Source organism: Herpailurus yagouaroundi, unplaced genomic scaffold (assembly GCF_014898765.1).
Source record: "Herpailurus yagouaroundi ecotype Mexico unplaced genomic scaffold, PumYag 77, whole genome shotgun sequence".
Classification (NCBI taxonomy): domain Eukaryota; kingdom Metazoa; phylum Chordata; class Mammalia; order Carnivora; family Felidae; genus Herpailurus; species Herpailurus yagouaroundi.
The window spans coordinates 79,197,357-79,214,233 of record NW_024412388.1 but is presented as its reverse complement, the minus strand read 5'-3'; the positions used below and the strand labels follow the sequence as shown (position 1 = coordinate 79,214,233).

General features: G+C 36.0%; 1 protein-coding gene across 7 annotated transcripts in view; it reads left to right on the top strand.

Annotated features, from left to right (window-relative positions):
• The window catches only part of EVI5 (ecotropic viral integration site 5), a 248,898-nt gene that overhangs the window by 168,460 nt on the left and 63,561 nt on the right, over positions 1-16,877 (top strand). For all 7 annotated transcript variants that reach the window (XM_040470985.1, XM_040470988.1, XM_040470986.1 and 4 more), the window contains 2 exons: positions 1,948-2,094; positions 9,492-9,587. In XM_040470985.1, coding sequence (XP_040326919.1) covers positions 1,948-2,094; positions 9,492-9,587 — 243 coding nt within the window. The remainder of the gene's footprint in view (positions 1-1,947; positions 2,095-9,491; positions 9,588-16,877) is intronic.

Here is a 16,877-nt window from a genome sequence, read left to right as displayed (position 1 = left end):
AGAGAGAGACAGAGCATGAACGGGGGAGGGGCAGAGAGAGAGGGAGACACAGAATCAGAAACAGGCTCCAGGCTCTGAGCCATCAGCCCAGAGCCCGACGCGGGGCTCTAACTCACGGACCGCGAGATCGTGACCTGGCTGAAGTTGGACGCTTAACCGACTGCGCCACCCAGGCGCCCCTGGCGTTTTGTTTAATGTGTATAGTTTGTGATGATGGGTCATGGACTTGTATTGAGTGGTGCAAGGAGGAGTTCTATTTGTGGGAATTCTTTGCAGCTTATGTTGAAGGTGTGTCCCTCTCAAGTGTGGTTATTTGTTTAGTCGTAGGAGGAAAGATAGTAAAAAGAGGTTGTGGAAGAACATTTTGTATGTAAGTACTAAGTACTTGAGCACTAAGAAGTTCACTGTTTATTTTGTAGACATATAGTGAGTCAGGAAGATGAGTAAAAGTAAGGATGAAGAAACCCAGAAGTGGTAGAATGTTCTAGAGTTTAAATCTATTAGATGATGTGGATCTTTTATTAAAACTCGAGGCAGGTTTGGGGCACCTGGGTGGCTCAGTTGGTTAAGCGACTGACTTCGGCTCAGGTCATGATCTCGCAGTTTGTGAGTTCGAGCCCTATGTCAGGCTCTGTGCTGACAGCTCAGAGCCTGGAGCCTACTTCAGATTCTGTGTCTCCCCCTCTGTCTACCCCTCCCCTACTCACGCTTTGTGTCTCTCTGTCTCTCAATAATAAATAAACGTTAAAAAAAAATAGCTCAAAAAAAAAAAAAACTGCAGGCAGGGTCATTTTCATAGAGTGAGGCAGAATAGATATAATAATAGTAACAACCAAGGATTTATTAAGTATCTGTTAAATTTCAGGCATTGTGTGAGACTCCTTGCATAAACTTTTTTGATATGACTGCTACAACATAGACTTTAAATTTTTTAAAGATTTTATTTATTTTTGAGAGACAGATAAACACAGACTTTAAATTCGAGTGGTAATATCTATGCTTATAACAGTGTACTGAAATTGGATGGGATTAGATAACTTTACTATGGGTGAAAAACTATAAAATGAGGAGCCAGATTTTCCTGTCTTTGGTTATAAAATCCCTACTGTTTCAGACCCCTAATAGAATATTTTGGGGTTGAGAGAAATCAGGCTGCATGAAGCTTGAATGGGAAGACTACCTCATGTCAGTCAACTTAAGGTCTATATAATTTCTTAGCATGTTCTATAATTACAATAAATTAAGCAGCTAGCATATATTGAGTTCTTACTATATATTAAGGCCTGCTGCATGTAATCTCTCATTTAATACTAAAGACAACTAAATGAAAAATTGGTCTTATTTTTATATACATTTTTCAGATGAGGAAATAGAGACTCAAATATTATAACTAGTTTAGATAATGACCGAATAACAAGTCAGAGTTCAAAACCAGTCCATGCTCTATAAAAAGACTGTGCTGTACATGGGAGGAATGTAAAAGTGCACATGACACATTTTATGACATCACGGATTTTACAGTTCAGTAAATGGTGATGGTACTTTTCAGTCAGTCTGTACTTTCTTTTGAGAACTGGAAATAGGAGTCAAATTCATCATATTCCTGTATCTACTCATTTGTGTGACACTGCCTGTTGCACAATTTAATACCTTCAAGTTCTGTGTAAACATTCTTAAAGTTTATAGATATTTATTGTATAAATGAAAATATTGACCTGTAGGAAGAGTTTTTGATATGGACCTTAAGTATTCTTTTGGATGGCTTGAGTTTTAAAGCACTTGTATACTTTTTTCTTTTTAGTATTTAACTATTTGTTAAAAAAAACTTTATCTGTAACTAATAATAACATTTTATATAATGTTACTGAGGTATAAAATGGAGAGGTAGAAATATATAAGTTTTTTTCGGGTCTTTATAGTCTGAGTATTTATATTTTTAATTACTAGAATCAGATCAATAGTAACCATCTTCGAAGAGCGGAACAAGAGGTGATCAGTCTACATGAGAAGGTGCAGTATCTTTCTGCACAGAACAAAGGACTACTTACTCAATTAAGTGAAGCAAAGCGCAAACAAGCAGAGATTGAATGCAAGGTAAATATATCAACTACCTAATGTTTTTGTCAAAATAATAATGCCTTTTTGTTTTGTCTCATTATTACCTTAAAACCAAATAAAACCAAAAAGAGCTAGCTTTGTTTCCAACTTTTCCTGAACTTGGTTTGGTGGCTGCTTTCAGACAAGGTTAACTCATCATGCTTTGAGGTGGATTTCAGGCAGGAAACTTCATTTTCACCTACTTGGTTAAATGCTAGTGTAGGGAATTAAGTTAGCCAGGTGGTTGAAAATTGATATCTCTGTACAATTTTTATTTTGACTTGTAACCCTTTAAAAACGAAGTTTTAAAAATCAGAACCAAGAAGATAGGTAATTTAGAGAGGTTAGGGCAACTCTGCTTTGGTACCTTATCAGTAGACATTCAGTATTGATAAATGTTTTCTGGGTAGAAAGCAAAAGAAGTTTGTATATACCAATGGGTTGGGGAAATTGTGTGCATTTCCCATTACTTTAATTTGTTTTTTTAAATTTTGTGTGTGTAAAGTGTTTGGATTTATAAAGCATCAAAAAATATTTGAATGCAAGTAAATTTTTTCTTGAAATTAATCTACAGTATAACAGTGGTGAGAGGGTGAGGGGATGTGGAGTGGGGTAGAAGGAGAGAGAAAGTGAAAGAGATAGTGTATGTGTGTTTGAGAGAGAGAGAAATAACTAAAGAGATGACTGTGATCTGAGCATTAGAATGGATTACTGAAGACAAGTTACAGGATTTTAAAAATAAACTAGTCATCCATCTTTCCATGGTGAGATAGCAGGAATGATGCCCTTTAGAGATTTCAGCCTTATTATTCTATGATAAGAAATAAGACTTTCAATGGCACATGTAAAGCTGTAATTCCATCAACTTGTTCTGGTGTCATTAAAAACCAAGAGTGAAGCTTGAATGGTTTATCAGTGTCACTGAAATCCAGAGATGAAATTACATCCTAATAAATATGCATGGCTGTTACAATTTACACTGACAGAAATCTGTAGGCAGTACTGAAATTTGTACTAACTTAAAATTAGTACCTCTGGAAAGTTATAACTAGACTAATTTAAAAATAAAGTGATGTGACATGAGGTTGTATCAATTTGATTCGTCTTTCTAATGTGTGATTGAGTTTTTATGATGCCGTATCATCTATGCTGACTTATTTTTAATAAAGAACTAAACTTAATCTTTTTTCATTACTGGTGTAAGTTTTCCTTAAACATTGGTTGATAACACTATGACTTGATTTACTATTGCTCCTCAAATGCCTTAGTAACTTAAGCTAAGTAAAGTGTCCTTTGGAAATAAATATTTGTTGAATTTGCTGATGAAAATATATATACATATATGTGTTTTTTTAATTTAAGCAATGGGCTCAGATTCAGAATTTTAGAGAATTTTAAGAACCAATATATATTTTGTTTAATCTTTAACTGTTCATTAATAAATATGTAAAATATTTTAAAGATGCTGATTCCCTTATCTCCCCCTGTGTTTACACTGTATATTGATTTAGTCAATCTTTTGTAATACCTTTTGTAGATTTTGAGAATGACCGGTGTGTTGTTACCCTAGCACCTAGTACATTCTAATTAAGTGTATATATTTACCTTGTTATCTTGGAATAGTTCAGGAACAAACCTAACTTTTTCAAGGAAGCTAGTCCTTTAATTGTGTAAATCTGATTAATTTTCATTTATTTTTTTAAGGCTTTTATTTTCAGAGAGACAGGACGTGAGTGGGGGTGGAGCAGAGAGAGAGGGAGAATCTCAAACGGGCTGCGCCCTGTCAGTGCAGATCCCTAAGAGGGGCTCAAATTTACGAAACTGTGAGATCATGACCTGAGCCAAAATTAAGAGTCAGATGCTCAACTGACTGAGCCACCCAAGCACCCCTGATTAATTTTCATTTAGTTCTACATGATCATAGCTTATAATTTGTTGGTAAATAATTATTCAGGTTCATTTTATTTTTCATTTATGTAAAATATCAGGATACTGTTTTTAATATTAATGTTATTTTCTCTCTATAACTGTGTTTGAATATTCCCACTTAAAAATGAAACTAGTACAAGTCTGTGATCTCCAATATGAAAATTCAAAATACTCTGAAACCCAAACGTTTTCTCATAAATTTCACACACATTCATTTGGATAATTTTTATTGTATCCCACTTGGTGTGTATTTTTATACTTTACTGTTTCATTGTGTTTAACACTGAGCATACTGTTTCATTATGGGTGTTGTTGCCACTAGAGAATACTAAGGTGCCACTCATACTACTAAGGTATGCACCTTATTACTTTTCTAAAATCTAAAAAATCTGAAGTTCCAAGACACACCTTGTGCCTAAGATTTTAGTAATGAGATTATGGGATTTGCTACATAAATATAAATTTGAAGATGACAGAAATATTTTAAATTTTCTGGTTCTACAAATATAGAGAGATATATAGACATAGATATATGTATGTCCATGAGAAAAGATGTATTAATTATGAATTTGCAAAATTGTATGATAAGAAATTTTAAGTGAGGAAAATCAAAGTATTTTACTATGATTATAACATTATGCCTACATGGAATAATGATAGGAAGGAAACAGGAAGAAAATAAACCTATTGCTTATATATAATATAAATTTTGCTAGCTTAATACATACTCGTAATGCTTTGATTGTTTAACTGAGTATAAATCAAAGCAATCCGTCCCCTTTTACCTCATTCTGTTTCTGATTCTACCACATACCCCTTTTACTTTTTGCTAGGTAACTGCTTTTATTATTTTCTGATATATCCTTTTAGAGTTTCTTTTAGGCAAATACTAGCAAGTAAAAATATATAATTTTTCTTTTCACTTTCTTACATGAAAGTTAACATACTGTATGCTCCTCTTTTTTTATTTTTTTTTGTCACTATATTTTGTAGAGCTTTCAATATCAGTGCTTGAAGAGTCTTATTAGTTTCTAAGGTATATTGTTTTCCATTGCATGGATGTGCTATAGTATACTTAACTAGGTCCTTATTGGTGTGCACATGGATTGTTCCCAGTGTTTTGCTGTCACAGGCACTGTATAGTGAATAACCTTATACATATATAATTTCAGACATATAGAGTTATATCTACATATTCCTAGAGAGGTATATCTATGTGTTCCTGTAATTTGATTGTTTGGTCAGTGGGTAAATATATTTATACTTTCATAGATTTTGTCAGATAACACTCCTGACAGTTGTGCCATTTTGTACTTTGACCAGCAGGGCATGATAATACCTGTTTCTCTATTGTGTTACTTACAAAGTATATAGCCAGACTTTTCATTCTAAATAGATGATATTTTAGGACATGTTTTGTATATTTTACAACAGTGATTCTCAAATAGGATTGGGAGGAGGTGAGATTATGAGACTTCAAAGAAGCATGGCATCTAATTATGTATTTGTCAAATATTTGGGCAGCTTTTATTTGTCAGCCTTATAGGCACTGGGGATTCAGTAGTGAAGAAGGTGGACACAATGTTTAGTGAGACAGTAAAGTAAAAAATACATAGGATTATCACGAATGATGTACTATAAAGTGGGAGGTAAGGAGAATTGGCAATAAAGATGGAGTGCTAAGAAGTGGTATCAAAGGTGGGACGTGAAGAATAGGACAGAAGCAACCATATGAAGAGCCAGGGGAAGATCCTCGCATGAAAAAGCTCACAGAGTTCAAGATCCAAAAGCAGGAAAGAACCTGTTTGCTGAGACTTCTATAAAGCTTGAAAAGCTAATGAAATAAAGCTAGAGAAGCAGGTTGGGATTCCACTTCTTACCATGTAAAATTTTAGAGTCCATGCTGTGGGAGGCCACTGAAGGTTTTAAGCAGGAAATCAACTGACTTTTTTTTTTTTTTCCTGTTTTGCTGTATTTGCTTCAGATTTCTTTTTTTCACTGTTAATTTTGAAATATTTTTATGTTTACACAAAAGCAGCAAAAATAGTACGTAGAGTTACCATATGCCTTTCAGTCAGCTTCTTCTAATGTTGACATCTTACATGTTAACATCTAACATGGTACATTTATCAGTACTGAGAAATGAATGATGGTACAGTGTTATTACTAAACTATAGACTTTATTCACATTTCCTCATTATATCTCCGTCTCTTCCATTCTGTGACAGTTTCTTAATGCTTTCTTATCTTTCCTTACCTTGACTATTGAAGAATACTGGTCAGATATTTTGTAGAATATCCCTCAGTTTGGGATTGTCTGTTTTCTCCTGATTAGACTGAGGTTATGTATTTTAGGAAAGAATACAGAGTTGAAGTGTCCTTCTCAGCACATCATATCAGAAGACACTTCGTATAAATATATCTTACGGTTAATGCTGGTAACCTTGGTCATTTAAGTTGGTGTCTGCCAGCTTTCTCCACTACAGAACTTTTTTTCTCTTATACTCGGTTCATTATAAGCAAGTTACTAAGTCCAGCCTGCAGTCTGATGGCAGGCAGGGGTGTTAAGCCATACCTCCTCAAGGAAAAAGTATTAGGGGCGCCTGGGTGGCTCAGTCGGTTAAGTGTCCGACTTTGGCTCAGGTCATGATCTCGCGGTTCGTGAGTTCGGGCCCCGTGTCGGGCTCTGTGCTGACAGCTCAGAGCCTGGAGCCTGTTTCAGATTCTGTGTCTCCCTCTCTCTCTCTCTGACCCTCCCCCATTCATGCTCTGTCTCTCTCTGTCTCAAAAATAAATAAACGTTTAAAAAAATTAAAAAAAGAAAAAGTATTAAAGAATTTGTGGGTATATGTTAAAACCACCACAGTAATTAATAAATATTGGGGGGAACTATTTTAAGGCTATGGATATATGCTTAAAGTTTCGGCAACTAATTTTAGCATTTAAGCATTTATTAGGGGATAGTGCTTGTAGCAATTAATGTAGTTATTTTTTAAAGGAATATACATGCCATTGTGTGTGGAGGTAGGTTTAAGGTGAGGTTGGAGAGAGATGTGATATGAGATCATCAGGAAATAGCACAGGACAGAGTAGCTAGCTTGGGCCCAGCTGTTAGCATTTAAATAAAGAGAAATAGATAAATTCACAATCTATTTTTATAGAGAACCAATAAGACTTGGTGATTAGAGAGGGGGAAGATTAAGGTAAATTTTGGGTTTTTTACTTGATTAACATAATTTCATGTAATTTATAATATACATTTGAAAGTATTAATAAATTTACATAGCTAAATGTATATGTAATTTACATAAAATAATTTTGATTAGTATAATTTTTATAAATTGTTAATTAACATTAGTAAAGTAGTAGTTCTCTATTACTGTTTTTTTTTTTTAGAAGGCAACCTCTTAATTTTTTTTTTAATGTTTTTATTTATTTTTGAGATAGAGACAAAGCATGAACGGGGGAGGGTCAGAGAGAGAGAAGGGGAGACACAGAATCTGAAGCAGGCTCCAGGCTCCAAGCTGTCAGCACAGAGCCTGACGTGGGGCTCTAACTCAACGGACTGTGAGATCATGACCTGAGCCAAAGTCAGACGCTTAACCAACTAAGCCACCCAGGCGCCCCTCTATTACTATTTTTTAATGTTTATTTTGAGAGAGAGTGAGTAAGTGCATACGGGCTGGGGCAGGGCAGAGAGAGAGAGGGAGAGAGAGAATCCCAAGCAGGCTCCTGCTTGTCAGCACAGACGACTGACGAGGGGCTCCATCTCATGAACCATAAGGTCATGACCTGAGCTGAAATCAGAAGTTGGATGCTTGACTGAGCCACCCAGGCACCCCTGTATTACTTTTTAAAAAATTACTTCTAAAACTTAGTGGCTTAAAATAGCAATAAGCACTAATATCCTAGAGTTTCTGTGAATCAGAAATTCAGGAGCAGCTTAGCCGGTGCTCTCTAGAGTTTAGAGTTTAGAGTCTCTTATGAGACTGCAGTCATTTGAAGGCTAACCTGAAGGATAAAGTGTTTTAGGTGGCTCTCTCCCATGGTTGGTGCTAAATTTCTCCTAAGGTTACCACCCTGTACATTTTTTATACTAATGATTGCTAAATTGCAACTGAAGTAAATGGAGGAGCAAAATATTTTTGTATACTCTATATTTCTCTAACGTATTTTTTTCATATTTTGTTACTTCTGGATCAGTATAATTTGGCACAGATATTGTAGAATACAGTTTTGGGGTTTTTCTTCATGAAATTTTGAGGTAGTAGAGTTAAATATTATACTTTTCCTAGGAAGGTTAGAATTATATCTAATTCTCTTTAGCATAATGTAAAAATTCATTGACACTTATTGCCTCAGAAAGAATATAATTTTTAAATATCGTCTAGCTAATATACTCTCTCAGCATCCACATTGCCTATTAATCTGTTGTCCTCATTAGGTATTTGAAAGTTGTCAATATTTGTTCTTTTTTTTTTTTAATTTTTTAAATGTTTATTTTTTTTTTATTTTTTTAACGTTTTTATTTATTTTTGAGACAGAGAGAGACAGAGCATGAATGGGGCAGGGTCAGAGAGAGAGGGAGACACAGAATCTGAAACAGGCTCCAGGCTCTGAGCTGTCAGCACAGAGCCCGACGTGGGGCTCGAACCCACAGACCGCGAGATCATGACCTGAGCCGAAGTCAGATGATTAACCGACTGAGCCACCCAGGCGCCCCAATGTTTCTTTATTTTTGAGAGAGAGAGAGCAAGAGAGAGAGTCAGCATGAGTGGGCAAGGGGCAGAGAGAGTGGGAGACACAGAATCCCAAGCAGGCTCCAGGCTTTGAGCTGTCAGCACAGAGTCTGCTGTGGGGCTTCAACCTATGAATCATGAAATCATGACCTGAGCCGAAGTGGGATGCTTAACCGAGTGAGCCACCCAGGCTCCCCAATATTTGCTCTTACATAAAAAATGAGCAGCTTTCACAGTCAACAGTGATACGAATTTTTAATTAATTAAGTTCATTTTTATTTTAACATTTTATGCAACATTTATTTATATGAGTGGTGTTTATTTTTATTTATTTTTGAGAGAGAGACCACGCACGAGCCAGGGAGGGGCATAGAGAGAGGGAGACACAGAATCGGAAGCAGGCTCCAGGCTCTGAGCTGTTAGCACAGAGCCCAACGCGGGACTCAAACTCATGAACTGTGAGATCATGAGCTGAGCCAAAGTTGGATGCTTAACCTACTGAGCCACCCAGGCACCCCATGAGTGGTGTTTCTCAATGCTAAAAGATGGAATGCTATTCTATATATTTGGTTTTCATTTTATATCAAGTTCAGGAGATAATGGCAATTTTTTTCTCTCATTTAATCTATTTGTTATTTTTTAAATTTGAAGCAGATTACAAGTGTTTATGTTTTATTTTTGGTTTATTACATGGTTTATTTTTGGTTTATTTTGTTTCTTCCCTAGAACAAGGAAGAAGTGATGGCTGTGAGACTCCGGGAAGCAGATAGCATAGCTGCTGTGGCTGAATTACAGCAGCACATTGCTGAGCTGGAAATCCAGGTACCATATGAAAATAATAAAGGACACACAAAAATAAGGCAGTAGTTTCTCCTTCCCTCTGCCCCTTTCCTGCACCATTTACATCTTCCTCCTAATAACTGTGATTGTTATTTTTTTGTGTTTGTTTCTGTTTTTTAAATTTTTTTTTAATGTTTGTTTATTTTTGAGAGAGAGACAGAATGCGAGTGGAGGAGGGGGTGAGAGAGAGGGAGGCACAGAATCTGAAGTAGGCTCCAGGCTCTGAAGTGTCAGCACAAAGCCCAACGTGGGGCTTGAACTCACGATGGTGAGATCTTGACCTGAGCTGAAGCCAGATGCTTAACCTACTGAGCCCCCCAGGTGCCCCGAGTGATTGTTATTTTCAACACTTGTTCATTTCCAAGTCCATTTTTTTGGTTGTGGTAAAATACATTTAACATAAAATTTACTCTTTTAAAGTATACAGTTCTGTGACACTAAATACATTGACATTGATCTGCAACCAGGCTCCAGATCTCTTTTCATCTTGCAAAATTGGAAGTTGACCTATTGAACATGTCCTAATACCCCTCTTCCCCAAACCCCCAGAAACCACCATTCTGCTTTTCATCTCTGAATTAGACTATTCTAGGTACCTCATATAAGTAAGATGATACAGTATTTGTCTTTTTGTGACTGGCTTATTTCACTTAGCATAATGTCATCAAGGTTTATCCATGTTGTATGTGAAAACATGTATTTCCTTTTTAAGACTGAGTGATATTCCGTTGTATGTGTATACCACATTTTGTTTATCCATTGGTGAACACTTGGGTTGCTTCCTCCTTTTGGCTATTGTGTTAATGCCGCTATGAACATGGTTGTACACATCCGTTTGAATCCCTGCTTTCAATTCTTTGGGATTTACCCAGAAGTGGGGTTGATGGATATGTGATAATTTTGTGTTTAACTTTTTAAGGAATTGCTGTACTATTTGCCATAGCACCATTTTACGTTCTCACTAGCCAATGCACAAGGTTCTTATTTTGCCACATCCTCACCAACACTTGTCAATTTTCTGGGGGTTTTGTTGTTGTTTGTTTGTTTTTTTATAATAGCCATCCTGATCAGTGTGAAGTGGTAGCTCATTGTGGTTTTGATATGCATTTCCCTAATGATTAGTGATGTTGACCATCTTTTCATTTGCTTATTTGCCATTTGTGTATTTTCTTTACAGAATCAGGTTGTTGTTGAGTTGTAGAAGTTGCTTATATATTCTCAGTGTCAGTTCCTTATCAGACTATAATTTGCAAATGTTTTCTCCCTTCCTTTGGGTTGCCTTTTTGTTCTCTTGTTGTTTTTTGATGCACGAAAGTTTTTATTTTTGTTAAATTTACCTATTTCCCCCCCCCACCCTTTTCAAATTTTTATTTAAATTCTGATTAGTTAACATAGGGTAATAGTGTTTTCAGGAGTAGAATTTAGTGATTCATCACTTAACATATAACACTGTATGCTCAGCACAACAAATGCCCTCCTTAATACCCATCACCCATTTATCTACCCTGTTTGTTCTATATAGTTAAGAGTCTCTTATGGTTTATTTCGCTCTCTCTCTTTTTTTCCCCTTCCCATATGTTCATCTGTTTTCTTAAATTCCACATATGAGTGAAATCATGTAGTATTGTCTTTTGCTGCCTGACTTATTTTGCTTACCATAATACACTCTACCTCCATCCACATCATTGTTTTTTAGAGTTTATTTATTTTGAGAGAGAGACCGAAAGAGAGAAAGAGCACATGGGGGAGGGGCAGAGAGAGAAGGAGAGAGAGAATCCCAGGCAGGCCCTACACTGCCAGCAAAGAGCCCAATGTGGGGCTCAAACCCATGAACTGAACTGTGAGATGATGACCTGAGCCAAAACCAAGAGTTGGACGCCTAACAAACTGAGCCACCCAGCTGCTCCCATCCTCATCATTGCAAATGTCAAAATTTCATTCCTTTGGATGGCTAACTAATTTCCTACTTCTTCTTTCGTTGCCTCTGCTCTCAGTCCAATTTTGAGTGAAAGTTTATCATATTCGTACATTGCCAAAGCAATTTTCAAATGAGAATTCAAAAAGAAATGTTTTTTTTCACTCTATGTCTTATTTCTTATACAGTATAAGGTAGTAAATTTCTAATATGGGAAAAGTATTATGTTTAAAATCTTATTTCTTTAAAAATGTGTTATATTCTGTTCCAAGCTATAATAGAGTTTTTGCTACAGCATCTAGAATTTCTTCCTACTTGAAATATCCTTTGGTCTTAAATTTCAGTTCAGAATTTGCTTAGTTTTTTAAGACATATATATTATAGCCTCATCTTTTGATCTGCATAAAAAGTAATTAAAAACACATTATGATTTGTATAAGTTTATAAAAAGATAGCTTTTGTGTTCTGTTGGTAATATTCCCTGTAAAGTAACACATATGCAGGAAAACTTTAGACATGAACTGACTGCATAATATATTTGTAATCAGCAGTTTAAACCATGGTATCACAGGCAATTCTAGTTTAAGCCTATAGTTTTCCAACATCAAGAAAATTATAAAATTTTGCTACATTTCTGTACATCTTAGTCACAAACAGCAAGATTTATATCACTCTTTTTATTTATTCTGAAATAGTAATTAAAACGAAGAGCCTGATATGTGGCATGTCTTGTTTAAAATGAAATATAACATCTGTTTTGAAAAATAGAAAAGAAAATGCATGAAATTTTTACCATCAGGAGTATGTTGGCATCAAATGGCTTTTGATTAAATAATCACTGGCATCCTAATTGCTAAATTCATTGGCACTTTTTCAGTATTTATCCTGCTTGAGTTTATTTCATTTGTCATTGTTAGCCAATCATCCTCTTTACATTCTCTCCTCTCTTGGCTTTCCTGCGCCACTCACTTTTGCCTCTATTCTTTCTTGTTTATTGTTTTTCAGTCTAAACATTCAGTTCTGAATGTTTATATTCTTCTGAAAATCCAAGTTTTTGGCTTTTTGAGAGCTGTGCTCAAATGAAAGGTCTCACATGGCTTCAGGAGCTATCTTGTATGACAACAAATCCTAATGTAACTCCAGGCATAGCATGTTTCCCCTAACCAATAATTTTTAAACCTTTTTTAAAAGCCATTTTAAAAAATACTAACACAACATACAGAGAAGTTCATAATACAAAGCAACAACATAATATGGGTAAACACATTACCCATATAATCACTGTTCAGGTCAAGATAGAGGATATTGCCTATACCCCAGAAGTCTACCCAATCATACCCTACTCCCTTATTTTGTTTTTTTTTGGTAATCGCTCCTTTGCTTTTCCTTATAATTGTGTCATCTTTATATGCCTTTCTGTACAGTTTAATTTTCCCTGTTTCTGAATTTTGAGTAGAGTCTTATTGAATATTTTAATTTTTGTCTGTTCTTTGTTCAACATTATTTTAGAAAGAGTAATCATTTTTATTGTTGTACATGTTCCATTTTATGAAAACATCATAATGTATCTCTCCATCTTAATATTAGTGGTCATTTGGGTGTTTCCCAGTTGGGACTGTTTTGAACAGTGCTGTGATTATGAGCAATCTTGTGCACTATACTGACCACATGTACATGTTTCTCTAGCATGTATACCAAAACTATTCCAAAGTGTGGAATAGTTATGTCACAGAGCATGCAAATCTTCAACTTTATTTTCCAAAGGGCTTGTACCAGTTTAAACTCCCAGCAGCAGCATATGAAAGTTCTTGCTTGTTCCATATCCTCTTCAACACTTGGTGGTGAGAGATGCTTTAACTTGTGCCATTCTGATGGGTACACATTGATATTTTGTCACGGTTTTAATTGCCATTTACCTGATCGCTAATGATGTTGGCCACTTAGATTTCCTCTTTTTTAAAGTACCTGCTAAAGTCTTTTTGTATGTATTTTTCCACTGGGTTGTCTTTTTCTTTGGATGTGTAGTTCTTTATTTATTGAGATTATGTTTTGCAAATACCTACTCCTACTCTGACTTGTCTTTCATTGTTGTTTTTTAACTTGTATCTTTTGATGAGTGGAGTAATAGTTTTAATGGACAGTAGACCACTCCCCCCGGAAGTTGCACAGGCATTTCAAATTCAACGTGTTTAAAATTATATGTGTTCCTAGGAGTGCCTGAGTGGCTCAGTCGGTTAAGTGTCCGATTTTGGCTCAGGTCATGATCTCCTGGTCCGTGAGTTGGAGCCCTGCATCGGGCTCTCTGCTGTCAGTTCAGAGCCTGGAGCTTGCTTTCAGATTCTGTGTCTCCCTCTCTCTCTGCCCTTCCCCCACTCACGCTCTGTCTCTCTCTGTCTCTCAAAAAATGAATAAACATTAAAAAAATTTGTTTTAATTATATGTGTTCCTATTTCATTCCCTCCAAATTTTTTTTTGTATTAAGCCTTCTTTTTTTTTTTTTTTTTAATTTTATTTATTTATTTGAGCAAGAGAGAGACAGAGAGCGTGAGTGGGGGACAGGCAGAGAGAGAGAATCCCAGGCAGGCTTCACACTGTCAGAGCAGAGCCTGATGGAGGGCTCAGTCTCACAAACTGTGAGATCATGACCTGAGCTGAAAGCAAGAGTTGGGACGTTTAACCGACTGAGCCACTCAGATGCCCCTGTATCTCAAGTCTTGATCAATGGTATCATCTCTTACTGAATTGTTCAACCTAGTAGGAACTTCACTTACACGTTTTTTTTAGCCCTTTACATCAAGGCTATATATAGAGAGAGAGTATATAAACTTTCAACTTTACTGGATAATACCAAATTATTTTTACAAAATGCTTGTGCTAGTTAACATTTCTACCAACCTTTTACCTACTCACCTACTCTTGTAGATTGGCTTTCAGATAATTTTTAATAACTCATACAGACTGATGTGTCTTGCCTAGCTCTTCAGTTCCTTCAAAAGAGAAAAGTGCTGAGTAAATCTAAAACTAAATCAAAGGTAATTTTAATTTCACAAACTTTTCTTTCACTCTTTCTTAGCCTTTCTATTCCCCCAGCCATTCCCTGAATTCTTCTGTCCCCAGCCTTATCTGAACTATTGTAGTAACTTCCTTGCCAGTTCTCTTTTCTCTAGCCTCAGCTCTTCCACAAAGCTATCAGAATTAGCTTTCTACAACATAAAAAACTTCTATTGACTGCCTTTTACCTAGCAAATCATATCAAAGTTCCTCAGCATAAAATGCTTACCTTCTCATTGTTGCCCCAATCTGCATTACCTATCCGTCCTCCCTCCCTGCCCACTACACATACACACACTTTTCAAAATTTTCACATTCTTTCAAAATTCTGTACCATTCCGCAAACTACTATGCCTTCCTTAATTGATATTTCTCTGTACCCCCTAGTCCTCTGCTTTTAAGGTATTTCTTCTTACTGAGTTCTCCATGGCTAGCTCCCTCTTAATACATTTAGTAAATTTGTTTTCAGTAAACATTTTGATGATTCAACTTTCATTCATTTGCTCATTGCATGCAGATTAAGATCCATGAATAGATCTCTTGCTAAAATCTGAAACTGCTTTTTCAATTATAAGAATAATACATTTAGGTTGTTCTTAGTCATGGAAATATTTTCAATCATTTTCAGGTTCCACTAGGGGGAGAACTCTGTCAAATATTTTGATATTTCATATTTCTTTGGACTAACTCTTTCAATTAACATTACTCTCTTGTGAATAAAATTTTTTCCCATAGAAGGAAAAATAGGATAAAAACAGAGAGCAAGGCAAGCCATAAGATACTCTTAAATACAGAGAACAAACTGAGAGTTGCTGGAGGGGATGGGGATGGGGATGGGGTGATGGGCATTAAGGAGGGCACTTGTTGGGATGAGCACTGGATGTCATATATAAGTGATGAAACACTGGGTTCTACTCCTGAAACCAACACTACATTGTATGTTAACTAACTTGAATTTAAATAAATGAATTAAGAAAATTATCCACCATAAACCAATTTCTCTCCAACTCTTCACTTAATAAACTATATTATTATGTAATCTGTTATTAATATAATTAAGGCCTTCTTAAAGTATATGAAATTATACTTGTATAAGTGTCCTATTTAGATGAGGAAATACATCAGGTGAACAAATACTCATTTGTATAAACACAGTATTTGGTAGTAGATACACTTGTGAGGCTGAAGTTTATTAAATTTGATTTCAAAGATGCTTCAGTCAACTTGAAACTTTAGGTCTGATTTAAAGTTTATAAACTTTCCTCAGAGCATCTGGGTGGCTTAGTTGGTTAAGTGTCTGACTCTTGGTTTTGGCTCAGGTCATGATCTCACGGTTTCATGAATTCGAGCCCCACATCGGGCTCCAAGCTGACAGTGCAGAGCCTGCTTTGGATTCTCTGTCTCCCTGTCTCTCTTTCCTTCCCTGACTTTCTGCTAGATCCTTGTTCATTACCTACTTAGTAGCTTCCAGTGGCTTTCAGGACAGAGTTCAAAGTCTGGCTTCTCTGCACAAGACTCTCTTTGCTCTGATCTTCCCTCCCTTTCTCGCTTCATTTCCTACTTTTTCTAGCATTTACCTATACTTGAGCCACAATAAACTGGTTAAGAATCCTGCAAATTGAGTCGCTTGGGTGGCTCAGTTGGTTGCGCGTCTGACTTTTGATTTCGACTTAGGTTAGATCTCATGGGTCATGGGATCAAGCCCTTCAGCTGACTCTGCACTGACAGTGCAAAGCCTGCTTGGGATTCTCTCTCTCTCTCTCTCTCTCTCTCTCTCTCTCTCTCTCTCTCTCTCTTTTTCTCTCTCTCTCTGCCCTTCTCTCTTCCCGCACACTCACTTTCTCTCAAAATAAATAAACTTAAAAAAAAAATCCTTTAAATCCCAGTTCACTCTGTTCTTCTTCTCTTCTCTTTTGATCTTGCTTTTCATTCAGAGGTCAGCTTAAGTTTGACCTGCTGTGATCAGCCTTCTCTCATGATGCCATCCCAGTCTATTTTGTTGTCTTTGCTCCACTAACCCACTCAGTTATAGACTTCTTCTATAAACCATCTCACGCTATTTTAATTACTCGTGTTGAAAAGTCCCGATGTGGCTAAAAGAATAGATTAAACTATTAATTTGAATGTGGTATTGGACTCAGTTCAATAAATATTTATGGAGTGCCTACTACGGGCTAGTCACTACTCTAAACACTTTAGAAGAATTAGTGAACAAAACACACAAAAATCCCTTTCATTGTCAAGTTTAATGGTAGAGAAGTCAGATGAATAAAATAAATGAATCATATAGTGGGTAATTTAGAAGA